Source organism: Pleuronectes platessa, chromosome 4 (genome assembly GCF_947347685.1).
Source record: "Pleuronectes platessa chromosome 4, fPlePla1.1, whole genome shotgun sequence".
Taxonomy (NCBI): Eukaryota; Metazoa; Chordata; class Actinopteri; order Pleuronectiformes; family Pleuronectidae; genus Pleuronectes; species Pleuronectes platessa.
Window position 1 is genome coordinate 14,745,032 of NC_070629.1, and position 19,116 is coordinate 14,764,147.

General features: G+C 41.6%; 3 protein-coding genes across 5 annotated transcripts in view; 2 read left to right on the forward strand and 1 right to left on the reverse strand.

Moving 5' to 3' along the window:
* The window catches only part of serinc5 (serine incorporator 5), a 23,535-nt gene extending 21,693 nt beyond the window's left edge, over positions 1 to 1,842 (forward strand). The window contains exon 12 of the mRNA XM_053420648.1: positions 59 to 1,842. Within this exon, the coding sequence (XP_053276623.1) occupies positions 59 to 203 (145 nt within the window). The 3' untranslated portion in view covers positions 204 to 1,842. The remainder of the gene's footprint in view (positions 1 to 58) is intronic.
* On the reverse strand, positions 1,838 to 10,956 carry thbs4a (thrombospondin 4a). Of its 2 annotated transcripts, XM_053420647.1 has the most exons (23): positions 10,693 to 10,956; positions 9,746 to 9,943; positions 9,388 to 9,635; positions 9,102 to 9,204; positions 8,846 to 8,937; positions 7,975 to 8,026; positions 7,681 to 7,883; positions 7,439 to 7,576; positions 7,255 to 7,335; positions 7,003 to 7,155; positions 6,780 to 6,884; positions 6,588 to 6,695; positions 6,343 to 6,502; positions 5,400 to 5,518; positions 4,998 to 5,050; positions 4,811 to 4,895; positions 4,603 to 4,699; positions 4,337 to 4,515; positions 4,089 to 4,137; positions 3,789 to 3,985; positions 3,526 to 3,698; positions 3,137 to 3,276; positions 1,838 to 3,046 (listed from the first exon to the last, which is right to left on the reverse strand). In XM_053420647.1, the coding sequence occupies exons 1-23, from the start codon at positions 10,772 to 10,774 to the stop codon at positions 3,009 to 3,011; spliced, it is 2,853 nt and encodes a 950-aa protein (XP_053276622.1). In that variant the 5' UTR covers positions 10,775 to 10,956; the 3' UTR covers positions 1,838 to 3,008. The 2 variants fall into 2 exon arrangements, with proteins under 2 accessions (XP_053276622.1, XP_053276619.1); XM_053420644.1 differs by having other exon boundaries at positions 6,588 to 6,884.
* A 2,553-nt stretch (positions 10,957 to 13,509) lies between these two features.
* On the forward strand, positions 13,510 to 18,930 carry mtx3 (metaxin 3). 2 transcript variants are annotated; one of them, XM_053420438.1, is made up of 9 exons: positions 13,510 to 13,612; positions 14,841 to 14,910; positions 15,119 to 15,195; positions 15,285 to 15,377; positions 15,468 to 15,650; positions 15,744 to 15,820; positions 16,183 to 16,340; positions 16,601 to 16,689; positions 16,858 to 18,930. In XM_053420438.1, the coding sequence occupies exons 1-9, from the start codon at positions 13,532 to 13,534 to the stop codon at positions 16,951 to 16,953; spliced, it is 924 nt and encodes a 307-aa protein (XP_053276413.1). In that variant the 5' UTR covers positions 13,510 to 13,531; the 3' UTR covers positions 16,954 to 18,930. The 2 variants fall into 2 exon arrangements, with proteins under 2 accessions (XP_053276413.1, XP_053276414.1); XM_053420439.1 differs by lacking the exon at positions 16,601 to 16,689.
* Positions 18,931 to 19,116: the final 186 nt, after the last annotated feature.

Here is a 19,116-nt window from a genome sequence, read left to right on the forward strand (position 1 = left end):
TTATCTTTCTCCACTGTTTATCTTGGCTCATTTCTCTGACTGTGTGTGTCTCTTGCAGTTATGACAAATATCAGATTGAGAATATATTGGATGGCAGCTGGTCGGTGTTCTGGATCAAGATGGCCTCCTGCTGGGTCTGTCTCATCCTCTACATGTGGACCCTCGTTGCTCCTATGGTCTGCCCAAAGCGATTTGAGGCGTAGGACGCAGATCACTACATGAGTATCGTGCTACTCTGATTCTCTGGATACAGGCAGACATGAAGCTCCCACGCTGAGCCAAGGGACCACCCCCTTTTCCCCCTTTTCTTTGAAACACAACCCCACACTATCCTCATCTTTGAAATGGATGATTATCTGTTGCCTTGTTTTATATATGCTAGTTTATTTTTACATTGTTCGAAATTTTTAAGTTGTTTATACCTTGACGGTAATTTAAAAAAAGTCTTTACTACCATAACTCCTGGATTTTTGTATTACTTATAGGTTTGAAATACAAGAGTCATAGAAGGTGAATTCCATTAAACACAAGAAGAATCCAGTTCCTATTGATTCAGTGATCATTTCAGTCTTGAAAGTGTTTTATCTGTGTGTCTGTTTTTCTTGGATTCTTTCTTTTACTTTCAGCCGAGTATTTCAGTTCTGAACAGTTGTAGCAAGGGTTTTGGGACAAATTGATTTCTGGATTAGAGATGTTACATGACAAACTGTATTTATTCAAGTGTGTCCTTAGTAATCAGAAGAAATGTGGAGAGAGTGAATTCGATTTGCCCCTAACTCTGTTTAATCTCTCAGGCTCACATGTCGGCTGTATTATTTGTATGCTTTGTTATATCGGTCCCCTTTTGTAAGTTTTCTATGCAACCGAACAAGCTCTTTTTTCAATCTTAGATACGCTGTGTTGTGAGGTTTCCACTTAGATCACAAGGATAATTGTTTAAACCTTTTTTGGTGCTCCCTTTGAGCCAAATGTTTTCTTAGGAAAATCCATGTCATATGTGCAACGTTTCCAGTCCTCGACAGTGTTGTACGGGGCAGTGCTCTTTAAATCAACCTGCCTTTTGTAAGAGTGAAGTCAGTGAGGCGCCGCCTCTATAGAAGAGCTGCAGTGACACAGTGTGTGAACATTTACCAAAGGTAGATGTCAGAAAAATACAAACTACTCTGTCTCATTGGTTAGTCTGTTACAGAGAACCTGAAAGCATTATGTATTTGCATGTACATGCAGACACTCTTCCTGTTGAGACATTTTCTGTACAGTCATGAAGGCTTTTAACCTTGTTATGTTACACACAGCTCATAATGGTGGGCTGAATAAGGTCAGATGAGTGGTTTTACTGGTGCTTTATTCAACACTGGATGTTGAGTTTACTGCCAAATTCAGACAAAGACATTCACCTGTTTATTACCTGTGTGACAGGTTTTGTATGAAAATACAATATATTGTTATCTGGAAGTTCTTCTGTTTCCTAGTCGTCAAAACTAAACCAGTAAGTTGTTTTGTCTTATTGTTTACCTAACATGTTTTATAATAACTTATATGTACATTTTGGCTAAAGTTCTGTGATCTGTGGAAATAATTGATTCGAATCATGCTGTCATGTGACTTATCTTTTTGAAAGAATTTCAGCATTAAAGTTACTGGTATGAATGTAGAGATTAAATGGTGCTCACAGCAGCTTTGATATCTAACAGTTAAAATCAGACAACAGTACCAACAGTGAAGGCTGTGGAAATCCATACCATGTAATAATACTTTCTGACCAAGCTGTGTTTAAAAGAAGGAGATGTGCTTGTCATGCAGTTCAAAAAGTTCTCACTTGAAATTAAACCATCCATTGCATGTCATGTGTCTTTATTTGCAGATCACGTTTTCCTATACAGATTAACATTTAGAATGACCTCATGTAAAAATGTATATAAATGTATGTAGAAAGAGCACCCTGCAGTTGTATGCCTCAAACAACATATCTTTTTCCAGACTCCCAATAAGTCAATATGTCCTTTGACCACTGAAAACTTAAAGGTCATCAAGAGACAACTTGTAGTCAAAATTTGAAGAAATGTCCCAAAGGCAGACTTGAGACATGATGTTCAAGGGGCTTAAGAGGTTACAGACCTTATACCTCCAAAATCAAATCTCTTTATCCGAGGGTCTATGTGAACATTTGTGCCTGATTTGAAAGGATTCTCTCAAGGTGTTCTTAAGATGGAGCGCTCACAGGGCTAAAGCCTGACCTACAAATTTGAATCCTGTCACTTAAGTCCAATTAAATGTTTGTGATCAAATGTGTTCCTGATATATTATGTTAAAAAGAAGATGAGATCACAATGACCTCGATCTTAACCATCGACCACCAAAATCGAATCAGATCATCACTGAATTCAACTTAACATTTTTCCAAATTTAAAGAAAATCCCTGAGGGTGTTCCTGAAATGTTGCAGCAAAATGGCAAAATGTGCTTTGTTATGACACAGCGTCCTTAAACTTTGACCATCAAAAATCAGTTCATCCTTGAGTCCAACTCAATGATGAACAACAGATGGACAACCTGACAATATAATGCCTCTGGCCACTGGCCGTCACTGGCTCTGTGGCACAGAAATGATTGAGCTTGCTTATATTTTTGAGAATTGCTGCATTTTATTATATCTACATCCAAACAAAGTACCTCCTGCCTCTTTTCATACAGTTGTCATAAAATGCTGATAAAACTGAAGGTGATGTTGCATAGATATATAAAACCTGTTCATCATCTATACAAGAATATACTGGCTTCAGTTACATCACACTAACTTAAAGATAAGTATATAATGCCTCACTCTAATGACACAAAGTTAAAAGATCATGACTACAAGATGTTCCCAAATTCATCATTCAGTTTCAGCTCATGGTCTCTACCTCCTCGCTCTCGGCCGTGCAGCTCTGCTTCTTTAATCCATGTTTTCAGCAGCTCTCCAGTCGTCTCCCTGTAGGATCACTTCCCTCTCTGGCTGCACTCTGTGCTCTAAGCACTGACATCCTTGTAGTCGGCAGGAATTGTGTCTTTAGAGATGAGAAATGGGGAAAAAGTCATTAGGCGTAGCTGACGCTTATGAAGCATTTGTGGGACTCCCTCAACCTGCAGTCACTCACCGTTGCAACGATACTTCAAATTGGACCAGATGATGTTTTCCTGAGAGAAGCAGAACACTCCCAGTCGTCCCCCTCTCATACTGGTGTCAATTATCACGCCTGTGTCCGCCACCAGGTCTGAACCCTCGAAAAAGCGAGCCCTGGTGCACACATGAGGGGAAAGCAGTTGTGAACAGTCTGTTCACACAGGATAGATAGATAGATAGATAGATAGATGGTCCATGATGGTCTATTATTTAAGCCTCAATATTTGTACTCATCTATCACTTCAATCGCTTCCCAATCAATAGTCATCTGCTGTCTGCTCGTGATCAGATCACTCAGGACAGATGTTAATAACAGGTCTGAATGGGGTCTATGTGTCTGAGTGATGGTGTGTGTGTCTGTACCTGATGTATCCAACCTGTGGTCGGTGCTGGAGGAACCAGCGGTAGGAAACCTTGTCTTTCCAGCCGACGTTCCTTGGGTCTTTCCACAGGAGACGGACCTGCCCGTCGGTGTCCCCTGTGTGCCAGAGGGAGTTCCTCAGATGCTCACCTGGGCCTGTCTCCGACTTCACCATCTGAAGAGCCACAAAAGATGAGAGGGGAATAACTTATAGCTACTGACGACAGGTGATGATCTACAGACACACGTGGCCCTCACCCCTCACCTTGAGCTGTATTCCCGGCTCTGCAACAGCCCTGAAGGGCGCAGCCTGCCAGTAGGTTTGTTCTGTCTGCTTCCACATCACCACGTAGAACGAGGAGGAGTCCTGGTAGCCGAAGATGAAGCCTGTGTAGTCGTCGTCTGTCACCGTGTTCACGTGGAATGTTCCCTCGAAGTCGACCCCACTGAACGCTTGGTAGCCTGTAGATGTGGACAGCGGAGAAGGAAGACACAGCAGTGCTGGTTAGGGAAGAGCACACTGAAGAAAATAGGAAATGATAAGTATGACGGTGTCTGTACTTACCTACAGCCAGGCCAGGGTCAGAGTTCATGGTCTGCACTATCTCCATGCCCTGAGAGAGAGTTTATTTGTGCTGTCATGTCATACGTTGTTGCTTCATTTAAAGATAATGATAATCAAATCTTACTATCCATTGCCATCCAATCTTTCTACAGAGCACCTCAGGAATAAATTGCTTTATTAGACAAGCCTCTGCAGTTCAGCTGATTCTCAAACAAGCAGGTGGCTCACAAGTGGAAGCTGTAGTTCACCTGGTTGAGAACCAGCCAGTTGGGGTCGATCTGGGAGTCGCCCTCTGGGTCCAGCACGACCGTCTGATAGGCTCTGAAGTCGGTGAGTGTGACCTCAGCGTTCTCTGGGCAGGAGTCGATGATGTCGATGACGTTGTCTTGGTCAAAGTCGCCCTCGCATGCGTCTCCAACTTTGTTGTCTGAAAGTGACAAGGTCATGATTGAAAAAATCTCTCAGCGGCAAATACTGCATACACACACACACACACACAGCGACCAATGCTCACTGTCAGAGTCCTGTTGATCTGGGTTGGGAACTAGTCTGCAGTTGTCATCAATGTCCAGTACGCCGTCATTATCATCGTCATCGTCACATTCATCTCCCTACCAAAATAAAGTGAGACACTTTGTAAACGCAGCCATTTACAGTATATGTCAGCATACAGGAGATGACTACTTGAAAATGTAAGGATGAATAAAGAGACAGTTTCAAACCTTTCCGTCCTTGTCAGTGTCCAGCTGAGAGGAGTTGATAACCGTGGGACAGTTGTCATTTGTGTTCTGGTGTCCGTCCCCGTCACTGACAAGCCAGAGTTTGTGCAGGTGAGACCAATGACCTAACATCGGAACATCTTAAATATACACAACAATGCCACAGGTCATGAGAGTGACCTGGCGCTACCTGTCTACGTTGTCGTCACAGCTATCTCCAATCAGGTCATCGTCTGTGTCCCACTGCAAGTCAACAAAACAGATATGATCAGAGGTATGACAGCAGATTATTACTTCCACAGAGGAGGTTATTTTTGTGTGTATTTGTTAGTTTGCAGGATTATGGCAAAAAGTACTTCAATAACATTTTGTGAAGGGGTGGGACATGACCCAAGGAGGAACCCATGCAACTTTGGTTTGGATCCGGATCAGGGCACGCACCAAGGTTTTGTTTGATTTTTTCTTTAACATTGAGAGACATGAAAATAAAAATCTGAATCTAGTCATTTTAAAAGTGCTTCCACAAGGGGGCTGCTTGGCCTAAGCGAAGGTAAAGCGAGGTATACTTTCAGGTTGTTGTTCGGTTTGTTACCTGGTTCGGATTGGCCATATCAGGACAGCTGTCACAGGCATCCCCCACCCCGTCATGGTCTCTGTCCCTCTGGTCTGGGTTGGGGACCCGTGGGCAATTGTCGAGAATATTCTTCAAGTCTGACAGTAAAAACACCCGAGCGGCTTTAATTTCAACTTAATGTGCAAAAGCATTGACAGTAACATTTTAAAAAGAAGCATGACAGAGCACAGGCTGGAGACACAGTCTTTCAAATGCTTCAGCAGATGGCAGTGTTTGTAAGGGAGGAAGGTGGAATAGTTTCCATTGGCCTTCAATGCCTGGCAAAGGCTCACCGTGGAAAAAATGCTATTAGAGAGGAGACAGACGTGACCAAGCTCTGAGCAATCCAGCCCTGAGAGTTAAAGACATAACCAAACGAGAGCCTGGAGTGATAAGCAGCAGCAGAACCAAGTTTAAACAGGCAGTGGACGTCAGCCTGTGAAGGTAAACATGCAGGCAAACTGTTTCCAGTGGAAGAAATGAGACATCAAGTGAAGTATGTGAGAAACAACACTCAGGATTCCAGTTGGAACATTTTAACATTTAAAACAGTTTTCTACTGGGGCTTGTGATTTTTTTTCAGCTTGAGTTATTTCTCTGTAAGCCAAGGGTCTAACTGGCAGAGGATGGGAATTGGAAACAGAAAATGACGAGGAGCACGTTTTCCAGGTCTGGACAGTGTGGTCCAGACAGGCTGACGTTTGGACGACCCTCCTGGACACGGTAGCTCTGATTAACGTTATAAAAGCAGTAATGGTCCTGTTACTAATCCTCCAACAGAGATCACCATCCTACTCTATTCAGCCACTGTGGCCATTTATAAAAGTGAGAGTTGCTGCAGCGTGTCCCTGTAATTAAACCACCACAGAACTATGAGGACATAATAAACATTTGGCCGTTAAATACTAACTAATGCACTTACTGTCTCCGTCCATGTCATCGTCACAGTCATCTCCCAGCCCGTCCTGGTCTGTGTCTGTTTGTTTGGGATTGTCTACAGTTCTGCAGTTGTCACACGCGTCCCCATGGACATCCTTGTCGCTGTTCCTCTGGTCCACATTAGGAACGAGCCAGCAGTTGTCCTGGGACAAAAAAAGAAAGAAGAAGAGGTTCACTCAATAATGCATACGTCAGACTAGTATTCATAAAGCCTGAGAAGTCACCTACATCTATGTTAATGATGCCATCGCTGTCTGCATCATCATCGCAGGCGTCACCCGCCCCATCCCTGTCTGCGTCGTCTTGGCCAGAGTTTGGCACAAACACGCAGTTGTCCTGGGGGAACACATGTGCGTTGTTACGTTTTAATATAACAATGAATAAAGTGCATGAGAGGAGAGCGGGTGCAGGAATGAGTACCTGCTTACACTTGTTGTCTCTGCACTGGAGCTTTATGTCCGGATATGCATCAATATCTGTGTCCTTTCCACACACGTAGCCATTACCCGCCCAGCCGATGCCACACTAAACAACACAGGCACAAACAGGAGGGACAGCATCACATCCTGTGTACATGATCTAATGGGGATCAGCACAATTTGTGATGCAGAGGCCTCCGTGTAAAGCCCTCAGGATTTTTTACCACACAGCTGATGCTTCCATCCCGCTGCACCACACATTCAGCGTTGGCGTCACAGGGGTTGGGTTTACCGTTGGGGCAAAGCCTGGTGCCCTGGCAACCATTCACCTGGTCGCCCGTGAAGTCGGTTTTACACTGGCCGCAGCGGAAGGAGCCCTGATGAGGAGAGGACAGGGTCAGATGACGGGATATAGCCTCCACACGTCCGCTGTAGGAGAGTGTGATATAACCATGCACCAGTGTCCGAGGTCTTACCACAGTGTTGTGACAGTGGGAGTTGGCAGTGCAACCTCCATTCTCAGGTGGGCCCAGACACTCGTCTATATCCTCACATACCTGGGACGAAGAGTAATTCAAGTTTGAAGAAAAGGATCATATATTTGTATCACATAATTATATTTATAATATTAATAATAATGATTATTTTGTTCTGCTTTACCTGTTTGTGTGACTTAGCATAGGATACTCCTACTCCGTTTATCTGTGGTCCGGTGTAACCCTGAGGGCATCTCTCACAGAGAAAACCAGGAGCAGTGTTCACACACCGGACACCAGGGAAACACGGCTTAAACTGACACTAAAACACACAACAAAACACAAGCTGGTCAAACGTTAACGAGTGGAACTTCCATGTACTGGTTGCAGAGACCCATGGAAGATAAAAATGGATGTAAACTGTACCTCGTCTACGTCATCACAGTGAACCCCGTCCCCTGTGTATCCATCCGGACAGGGGGCACAGCGGAAATCCCCCGACTCTGAGTGGATGCACATGTTCTGTCTGAAGCAGGTTCCAGGTGGACACTGAGTCAGAGGACGAGGCTGCATGACTTCCTGCCCTGGACCTGGAGGTGGACCTGTGTTGGTTGGAGAACCGCCAAGACCTGTTGGCACAAATAGAGAAACATAAGCTCCTTCACGAAATGTCCCTTTGTCAGACTATGGTACATTTATAGCGTTTTATATACTGCTTACCGCAGGCAAGACACTCAGCGATGGTGTTCCTCAGAAAAGTTGTCTCTTTAATCTGAACCGGAGAGAAACAGGTTGTAGAACTGTCATAATAACTGTCACCTGGGTAAATATATGATGTACCCACAGCATACAGTTTATTCAGAGAAGCAAATAATACTTTTTCAATGAGTAGTGACATCTGAATGAGATTATGAGGTTATGAAAAGCTATAAAATGTGTGTCTGCTGAGGTGATGAGTTTTAAACGTGTTTTACAGCCTTGGGATTCTGTTTGATACATAATCTCCTAAGGAATCCTCTTTTTATTCATCCACTTCTGTCTGCTGCGGAGGTGGATGTCTGATTGTGATTTATTCAGGTGTCTGTTGCTGAATAAAACCTTCAAACAAGGCAGCACCAAATTTCATACATATCAGGCCCCTGAATGTGCCAGATTTTTTCCCTTCAAAATCCATGAATCATTCTCTGAGAAATCTAGGAAAACATTGAAAAACGCCTCCCTCCCAATGTTAAAGAAGGTGAAAATTCCTAGATCTGGCCCCTGACAAACAAACTTTAGATTTTACCACCACAAATAAAAATGTAATTCAACTCTTTAAAACAACCAGGGTTGGAATTTATCAATATTTTCGACCCAGAGCTCTCAAGAATCACCAATAATATCATAAACTGTATATCCTTATGTACATCTGAATAATTTGGGTCCATTTCCATTAAATCAAACCATTTTTTTATCACCATCAATTTGAGCAAAGAGGGTGACATAGCAAGTTCAATGTCTTTTTTGATTGATTTTCCAAACCTTGTGATCAATGTCAGTGTTTGTTTCTTTCGTGTTCTCCATCGGGAGGTGAACTGAGTGTGGGCTCTACCTGTTTGAGCAGCATCTCCCTCAGCTCAGACAACATGCTCTTCAGCTCCTCCATGGTGGCCTGGTTATGTTCCTCCCTGCGTCCCTCGAAACCTGAGGGGATGTCACAAATCAGAATTACAGATTCTTTACATCACTAATAAAACATTCAACATTAAGAGATATTTCATGTGAGAGTGGTAAATATTTCCCGCTGTCTGAGAAAAAAAATCTTTAAATATCCGACATCTATCAGGTTTAAGTAAAGATGTCCTCACCCAACAGATGCACAGATTCACTGTGCTCCACACTACAGTCCTGCAAAGTGGCCACGTTGTCTATGGTGTCCTCTGTCACCAGCTTAAAGTCAGTCAGCTCATTCTGAAAACCAAGAAGAAAACAGTAGTAAGGATGAAATTAATTTACCTGAAGTCTATTAAGATATGGTTCATTCATTCACATTTCCCAATGCTGTTATTTATAGGATTCACTATATATGTGTTCCCAAGCAGTATATAAAGTTACTGCAGCATAATATAGAAACACTACAAATTGGTTTTTCACCTGTCCACTTGACTGCAGCGTCCTCAGTGCCACCTTGTTAGGACCCGATGGGAGTGACCCGAACGCAGCTGGAAGGTCATCCAGAGAGTGCGCCAGTGTGCAGTCGATGTAGATGTTGAGGCGAGCTGGACCACGCTGCAGACCCCTGGCATGTAGCATCACATGATGAATTCTGCCGTCTGCCAGGGAGGCGTGGTTGAAACTGGTTGTGCCAAATCTGCCGTCGGTCCTCAGGTAACGAATGGTAACTGCAGATGGCAAGAAATAAAAATGGACTGAAGGACAGGGGACAGAAAATCAAGAGCGAACAAGTTACAATAGCTGATAGTGCCGTGTGTGTGTCAGTTTGATAAGTCACCCTTGCTTTGTTTGGCCTGCACACTGAAGTCCAGGTACTTGGTGTTGTCTTTGGGGTTGATGACACTGTAAAGAGAGGTTGGGGCCTTGTTGTGGAGCCTGAAGGAGGAGAGGAGGAAAGCCTCGTCCTGCCCTTTGCTCTTCAGCTTCCCTTGGAGCAGGTCGGGCAGGCAGTCCGGAGACGCCAGCAGGTCATAGACTGCCACAGGAGAGGATTGTTAAAAATAACGGTCAGTCAGCAGTGAGGAACATTCAGCACAGCAACTGAAAACACTGGTTTATAAGAGGTGCTGACTTTTTCTTGTCAGAATGAAAAGAGACATTTCTGAGTTTGTGTCTTGATAGCTGTGCCTTGGAGTCTACTCTCCATTGCTACTGCTGAGTTGTGTGGTACTTTAGTACTTTAAGTGTGACAGCATATCTTTGTGTGTGCACCCGTGTGTGTGTGTTCATGTTTGTATCCTGCTGTGTTTTATAGAGTGGTAGATGGGAGTTCCAGAGAGGAGCAGCAGGAAACTCTTTCCACTGGAACAGTCCCCACCGCCTCACACTCAGACACATGCACACTCAAAACACTTGCACACGGCCATTAGCTGAATTCAAGATAAATACGCAGTGACGGGAAATTGTGTGGAAAAAAGTGTGTGCAGATTCCAGGCAAATCAAGGGTTTAGCACATGGACTTTGTCAGTTGTTGCTTCTCCATCTCATTTAGGTCACACTGCCTAGACCCTGGATTGAAAACTTTAACTCCAATTTAAAAATCCCCAAAAGTATATTTCGTTCCAGAATTTTTTTACAAAAAGCAGACGACAGGTTGTCTTATATAAATGGGGGGAACATTTTCGGGAAATTAAGATTCATAAAGCTTCAACATGCACAGCACAAAGAAACACACTGTGTCTAATGTATTCCAGAAGCAGGGTGAGCTGAGGAGCCAGTACTTACCGGTGCCTTCAGCTGAGACAGTGAGCACCAGCTGTAGCAGCACCAGAGACAGAGCTGCTGCTCGGGCCCACACACACATCATCAGTGCTGCAGAGCGGGTTTCTGAAGAAAGATGTTGATTTCCTCAAGTGGATCAATAAAGAAAATCACAGGCGCAGAAGGATGGACGAGTCCAGAACTTGAAGCAAAATATCAGCATGAGGGTTTTTTCTGGGGGGGCCAGAGGCAAAGTTAAGGGGAGGGTTCTCAAATGCTACTGTTGTGGCAGTGGCACAGGGACCTTTTTAATAGTCTGGGGGAGTGTCTCCCTGCCGCCACCGGCCAATTAAATGATAAGTTGTCCATTATACCGGTTAATAAAAGCTGAATAATCTAACGTATTCTACAAATAGCAAGACAGTTAATTTTAACATAAAACATGTTGTAATTCATTATTTAAAAAAGGTCTGTTAGACTGCTACATTGATTATCCTTGTAATATGAGTTTTTTTCCCTCCTCTTATTCTGTAAGTCCTTTGTGTCTACAGTCTGTTGAAAATGTAATGTGATATCATATCATAAAAATGCTCTAAATCAGTCTGTAACTGAGCCAGTTCTAAAAATGCCTGAAATGGATCTTTCCTGGATCTCAGGGGAGGAAAAACGTATTCCAGTTTGCAACCACTCCTCACAAACGGCATTAACCTGTGTCAAAGATGTGCATCATCTCCTATAGCTCACTTTCAGTAAGTTAGTTGAACTGTATAACTACAGGCAATGGTTTTAGTTATAATTCAATCTGATTGAATTTGCTCTAAATGCCCCAGCAACCCTTCTCTAAATTCCATCTGTTGAAGAATGTGGGGAAGGAGAAACAGAGAGGGCTACAGACTTTAAGCCTGGGAAGATTTCCTGATGTCTGCTACTCATCTTAAAGTTTTCTTCAAACGATTTCCACATCTCAACAGAGAGGTTTACCATCCCTCAGTGCATTATCACCTTACGTTGGTCTGTGTCTGGCCAAACACCTGGCAGCCTTCAGCAGTCTGACTGTCGGCTCCATGTTATAGCTGCTGAAAAGACATAAAACACACACAAATAAACGAAAAAATACTATTTACGACTGAGATCCAAATACAAAATGGAGGCATGTTCTATCAAAATGTATAAAATCAAACAACAATGAATTCTTATAATTAAAATATGAGTCACCAAGCTTTTGTTTTTCTACGACATTTTATAACTTCCCAGGAAGTATACAAGGAAGGAGGAATAAAACAAGAGGCAAATACGAAACTAACCTTGAATTCAAATATATATATAGATATATGAATTAGAGTTATTTGAGGGCTTTGTCTGACACACACATCTTGAAGCTCTTTAAGGCAATTTTTTTAATTTTTTGGGCCACATAAATATAAACTGACTTGTTCATTTAATATCAGCTTTAGAGCAAGGCACACAATTCCTGATCCGGTGAATCCAAATTTGAGTTCATCATTGATTTGATCTGGGATCCAGTAGCTGGTGAAACAGTCCAACCACATGGTGTTTTACTGGCTGCTCTGGAGTTTTATAAGCACTGGACTATACCTTCTCATTGATGCTGTTCTTTCTCATTACATGTACTATTTTTGGTTCTCTCTCTAATAAACCTGTTGTGCCTCATTCCTGTGTGATTACCTCACTATGACTTAACATTTAATGAGCCCTAAGGTCAAGTAAAGGGCCGTTATCGAATGACAGTAGTCAAACGCGGGTGATTTTATGATTCCTTAAGGACACTATAAATATAACAGTTCCTCTTGACAGGAAACATATTAACATATTTGTTTTTTCACCTATTTTGAGCAAGTGATTTTTCAAACAATATTTATTCACTTAAACTAATCAAATGTGTTCACCTGATATGATCAGGTGTTGTTTTCTTACTATGATAATATTTCTTAACTTTATATTCTTCATATAAAGTTATGAAGTGATTCTTTATCTCTGGTTTATATCTCTTAATTAACATATTTCCCTTTTATTTAGGGCCCAAGCACTGACAGGCACTTACAGACAGTGAAGCCCTATTGAAATTGTAAGCATTATTATTTTTCAAGCAAATAAATTGGATTTTTGAGGGAATTTAACACACTGAAATTCTTAACAAAATTTGCAGAAAATTTGAAAGTGGTGAAAATTTACTTTTCACTTATTTTCTGTTATTTATTTATTTTTTATTATTTATAAAAAAAATTGTTTTTAATTTATTTGAAATATTATTTTTATCCTCCTGAGCAGAAGTGGAATGCGCAGGATTCATTTAATTTAAGTAATTTTTTTAATTAAATTTGTTTTTTTTTAATTAACTCACACATTTTTGTTTTTAAATTTACATAGTGTAAGATATTGTGCAATGAATAGGTGGTTGAAGTCCTGCTAATTTTAGGGGTTCAGTATCTTGATAAGGACACTTCGGCTTGCAGATGGGGAAGAGTGGGGATTGAACCGCCAACCTTCTTGTTGGAGAAAGACCACTCTACCCCCTAGGCCAAATCTTGGATTTTAGCTATTTTGAAGCGTCTGAATACCTGTCTTTTAACACACTTTCAATCCATCTAAAACTTAAATGTAATCTGCCATTTATATGTAGACATTGTAATTATATTCAGTTCAAATCTTTCTCAACCAAAAACTGTTTCCAAGCGTCAGATTTTTAAATTTTATTGAGTTTTCATTAACCTTATCCTAAATTGTTCTTCTTTATTAGTTGACGCAGATTTTAAAACAATATTTCTTAATTTTATTTTCTTCACCTGCTTTACGTTCACTTCTGCAGGCTCTGACGTCACACGCCCCCCTCTATGAATCCAACATGGCGGCTGCCATGGAGCTGAGATGCTGGGGAGGAGACTGGGGTTTACCTTCTGTCCACTCCGAGTCCCTCATAGTTCTGGTAACGTTCTCATCCAACATTAATCATAATATATCCATTACGCCCGCTCGTGCTTTTAAAACGAGCGCTTCTCCGCTCTCTGCTCTGTGTATCTCTGGCTAGCTTCCATGCTAACTTGTGCAATGTGTTTCTGTGCATCTCTGGCTAGCTTCCACGCTAACCTGTGCAGTTTGTCTCTGGTGCGTTGACGTGCAGGATGATCGTGTAAATAATGTCCCAGTTGCACGTGACAGCGGTTTGCTCTGTCCTCTGTGTGTCTGTCATATCGCTGTGTCTGATAACAAAGCTTTAGTCGCCTCAAGGTCAGTTTACACACAGTTTCATTTCCAGTCTTTATATATCCGAGCTCACTCTCTCGCTGGACATCTATCGACTGGGATCGGTGCTGTGACCTGGTTAGAACATGAACAAACAGTTATTTCCTGTCTATTTATCATAGTGCTCCTCAGTGAATACATGCAGTGACAACTCTTGCCACCAGGTGACGCCGCTCATTTAAAGGACTTGCCATTTAGTGACACTCATGATGTTTTGTTTGCTTTGGTTTATTGACAACAAGCTGATATTAATTTTAAAATGCAACACATCAAACTTGGTCAGCGACAGGTCTGGACGTGTTCAATATGTGTGACAATAAGGAATCTCAGAAAACAGGATGTTAAACTTAATAACTGAAAATGTAAATCATGTCAACGGTCAGTATTTTTTTCCGAACGCTGACAAGGCGTCTGTTTGACATTTACTGGCAAATAAACCTGTGAGAATCCTCTGGCTCAAGCTTCACCTATGTGATTTATAGCTTTTCTCTGGTTTATAGTATTGTAAACTGAACATCTTCGGGTTTTGACTAAATGAGACCTTTCAAGGCGTCTCCTTGGTCTTTTGAACATTGTGATTTACAATTTTACAACTAATACTAAAAAGATGTATTTATTATATCTGTTATAATTATTTGTTAGTTAGTCCTCAAACTGATTCAGTGAAATATACACGTGTCATTATTTGATGTCTTTCCTTGTGTTTCTTGCTATAAACTGTGTCAAATTGCTCCTGGTGGTACTATGACCTCTGCAAACATTCAGCTGCATTACAACATTGATACAATATAAAACCAGCATCATTTCCCAGTAACCAGTAGTTCCATTCTAATTGACCTTTGATATCATAAATTCACTGACTGTTGTCTCTATTTGTATCTTTTCTAATTCAAGTGTGTGTTTTCTTTCAGGCATACTCAAAGTTTGCTGGGGCAAAAGTCACAGTTTCTCCTATAGACTGGACATGGAAGACTCTAACAGGTGGGCAGCAACTTCTCATAAAACAAGATATTTAAAAACATGGACAGAATGTCACGTGGTAATGACATGTGGTGGGTGGAGAGTTCTTTAATTTTACTATGATGCAATAATAACTCACAAATAAATAACACACAAATAAATAAAACACAAATACAATGTTGAATAACTTGAGCTTTGTCTTGAATAATAATTTTTATTCAACCTTCAGCAACAGTCCCAGAGCTGCTGTGTGGAGACGCTGCAGTTCAAGAACCATCACAGATACTCAACTTCCTGAGGAAACAGGTGAGAGGCCATCCATCACCTGGTCATCATGTCCCCATTTAACAGAATTTATGGCTCGACAGTTATTGTTATGATTGTTCTTTTTCCAGAGGTATAACGCAGACTATGAGCTGACAGCCAGACAGGGAGCAGACACCATGGCTTACATCGCCCTGCTCGAAGAGAAACTGCGACCAGCTCTGGTAAATCCATCGCTCCTGTACTTCTACTTGTTTTCCAGTGAAACATATAATTGGTGAGTCATGATAAGGTTTCTGTTCTGTGTCCAACAGCTGCACACGTTCTGGGTGGATGCAGAAAACTACGCCAATCTGACACGGCCATGGTTTGCTTCACATTCGCCGTTCCCACTTAACTTTCTGGTCCCCTGTCGCCATGCCAACACCGCTCTCTCCCGCATCCTTCTAACCAAAGGAGAGGCGCCTCTACACAGAATCACTGAGGTGGAGGGGAAGGTAAATAATGATGTGTGTGACTCATCAGCCTCACGTTGTGTCAACTGTGTCTTTTTATACAACTCTGACTCTTTCTCCCTGTCTGTGCCTCAGATCTACAGTGATGCTAAAGAGTGCCTGAATCTCCTCTCGTACAGACTGGGGACAGCGAACTACTTCTTCGGCAACTCGTGAGTTGTTTGATGCGTCTGTAAGACCACGTCATCACATCCCGAATATGTGCAAAGTGAAAAACAGAACGAATCAAAAAGCTGGAAAAATTTAAATGCAAATGTTGCCTGTTGAATTATATTTTTAATCAGGAGTCATTAGTTTTTCTTTTTAAGTATTGATTTTGGTTTTTGATTATTTTTTACTGGTATAGGAAAAATAGGCCAGATTTAGATTAATAGAACAAGTCCTCTTTCTTCATAAATACGGAATAAAATTGTTCATTTAGACGATATGATCAGTTGTAATTTATTGCTTTATGAAGCTCCCTGACAGTATCAGTCACATGAATTTGTGGTTACATGTGTGTTTGTGATTGTAGGCCGACCAGTCTGGATGCCTACGTATTTGGTTTCGTGGCCCCCCTCATCAAAGCCAATCTTCCCAGCAGCCCTTTGCAGAGCCACCTCAAACAGCTGGATAACCTCATGAGCTTCTGTGACACCATCCTCGCGGTGTACTTCAGCTCGGACCACCCTTGTAAGATCTGCACACTCTGGAGCGATTCACATTTTGATGACAGTTTGATAAAGACAGGGGATTTTTACATTTGCACACAAACTACTTACTAACCTCTCCAGAATGTTCCTACTCCTTTCATCTGTGTTTCCCTGCATGCTTGCTCTCTTTTGTCTTCTTCATTTTTGGGTGTGGAAACATTTAGTACTCTTCCCGTTCCACTTATTCTCTGCATTCTCCTTTTCCTTCTGTGGGCGTTCCCTTGGTTCTTCTCTCTCCAGGTCCTCCCCCGCCAGTTCAGGAAACAATGGATGCAAACCTGCAGAAACTAACTCAGCTTGTAAACAAAGAGTCCAACTTAATAGAAAAGGTGCTTCTGCTTTCCCTTTCGTTTCTCTTAATGGGTTCATGGTTGCATTGAACTGGTCTCAGTCTCAACTGTAACTACATAAACATTGCATATCTCTTGAACCATTGTCATATTATATTTCTGCTCATGCATGTGTGCTCTCACTAAACTGTACATCCTGTTCTGTAGATGGATGATAATCTTCGCAGCAGCCCTCAGCACAAACCGCACAGACCAGACCCCAAACCCAGTCTGCTCAGCGAGAAGAACTCCTCCCCTGCCTGACCCTTCACCCTGCAGCCCTGATCCAGCCTTATGAATCCACGTGGAACCGCCCATAGATGAAATGTGCTCTGACTCAACGTTCTTAAATATGAAAAAAAACCATACTGACAGAACTGAACTGCAGCTTCTGCAGCATGAAAGGGAAAATAGCTTAATAATTAATGGAAGTCTGACTATATAACTATAAAAAAGACCTTTTTAAGGCAAGATAATGATGAAAGATTTCACAGATGTTCATATGAAAGCGAAGAAAAGTGCTTGTGTGAGGTCTTTAAAAAGGTTTAGTGCATGTATGTGGTAAAGATGGAATGCTATGAAGTGGTGCCCAGTGAGAAAGACACAGACAGCTGACGGAAACTTAGAGTTGAATATGAAAAAACACAAAAATTGAAATTCCTAAGGTAAATACTAAGTTAAAGAGACATTGGTGGCTAAAGTAGAACGGTGTGGGACTAGAGCACCTTATTTCACCATTGAAGAAACCTCAAGTTACTCTAGTTTATAGATCTGTGTTTTTATCATGGAGCAGACATGGATCCTAGTATCTACTCTAAAATCTTCTGCACAGTAAATTCTAATAGAATTTGAAGTAGATGATTATGTACAGTATGTATGCAGTCAGACTATAGGAATAACCAATTGCTTGTATAGTTGTAAATACTTTCATGAGTGTCCTCTAATGGAGTCGACCAGCTCTTTCACAATCATTGCTTCGGCCTTGAACTCCACATCATTTCCAGACGTTATCTGTACTTTTCTTTTCACATATGAAGAACGCAGCCGGAGATTTTTGGCGAGTGTTGGCTTCTGTGTATATCATGTGGGGACGTTATATATAAATTCTGCTGCATGTTTTTGTTTATAGCACTTTCATGCAGGAATCTGCCCTTATCATCAAAAGCTCTTGAATCTCGTTGTCTTTCCAAGTTGACATCTTTGTGTTTGTTGTGTTTTTCACCCTGAGATATTTGTGTTTTTTTTGTTTTGTTCAGTGATGCAACTGCCGCCTGTTAGAAACAACATCAACATGCTTACTTGCAGGTGCTATATTCTCCTGACCTTTTCCTGCTGTAGTCTCACACGGGCTCACTCGGACATTCTCTAGATATTTAACTCGAGGGGATGGCTGGAAAAGCTCCAGAGAATGTCCGGAGCAACTGTCTGTGACATTTGTGTTTTCACATACAGCCCCTCTGGATAATTTTAGGAGAATATGTGGAGTTAAGTGCAGGTCTGAACGCAGCTTTAGATACACTGAGGTAATGGAAGGGCTCTACATACTTTATAAATGTGTTCATGCAAAACATTTGGGACTAACCACTGTTTCTTTCTATCATTTCCGTCTTTATTGTGTGAGATATTCTGGGTCATTAACAATCCACTCACTTCTGTTGTTGCCATAACTTTTTTAGGACCACCTTTTATGTGTTATTATTTGTTATTCCTGTTTAACAAACATTCTGCTCAAACTGAAGTGTCTGTCCTGTTTGGGAAAGACTCATTTGCTGCCTTCTGTTTTCCCTCATTATTACCGTCTGATTATCTAGATTGGACTGTAAAATGAGTTGCCTGTTTTTCTTCACATGTCATGTTCCCAAGTGTCCTCGCAGCTCATATCATTACTGAGTCCACTCTGTGTGCGTGTTTCTGTCATGATCCGTGTCCCGGTTAAAAATGTTGATACTCAAAAAGATTTTTTTGCTTTTGCAGCTTCTAGAAAATACTTCATGGACACCTTTAAAGCTCCATACTCTGAGAATAAAGAGTTCACTGGTTTGTGTGTGTGCGGTGCAGAGGCTTGTGAGGATCATTTGGGGGCAGTGTGCCTTCATGACTGCTGGTGTCAACATTGCTGACCTTCACTGTTTTGATACATGGTCATTAAATATATCTTTGTCATTTCTGCTGCCGTTGTCCATAACCTGTTCATGGTTGGAAACCATATATTATTATCTCATTAAAAATAATATATAAACTGTACTTTTGTCTCTGTATTTTATTTTTAAAACAGTAAACGTCTCCATCTTCTCAATAAGCCAGGTCATCATCAAGCCGTGTTATTGGCTGACCTGTCTTTCCAGTGACCATAACAGATGATTTCCCTGTTATCCACCGTGCCGCTGTGATTGTGTGATCATGTGTTTACATGTTGGGGAGGATAGA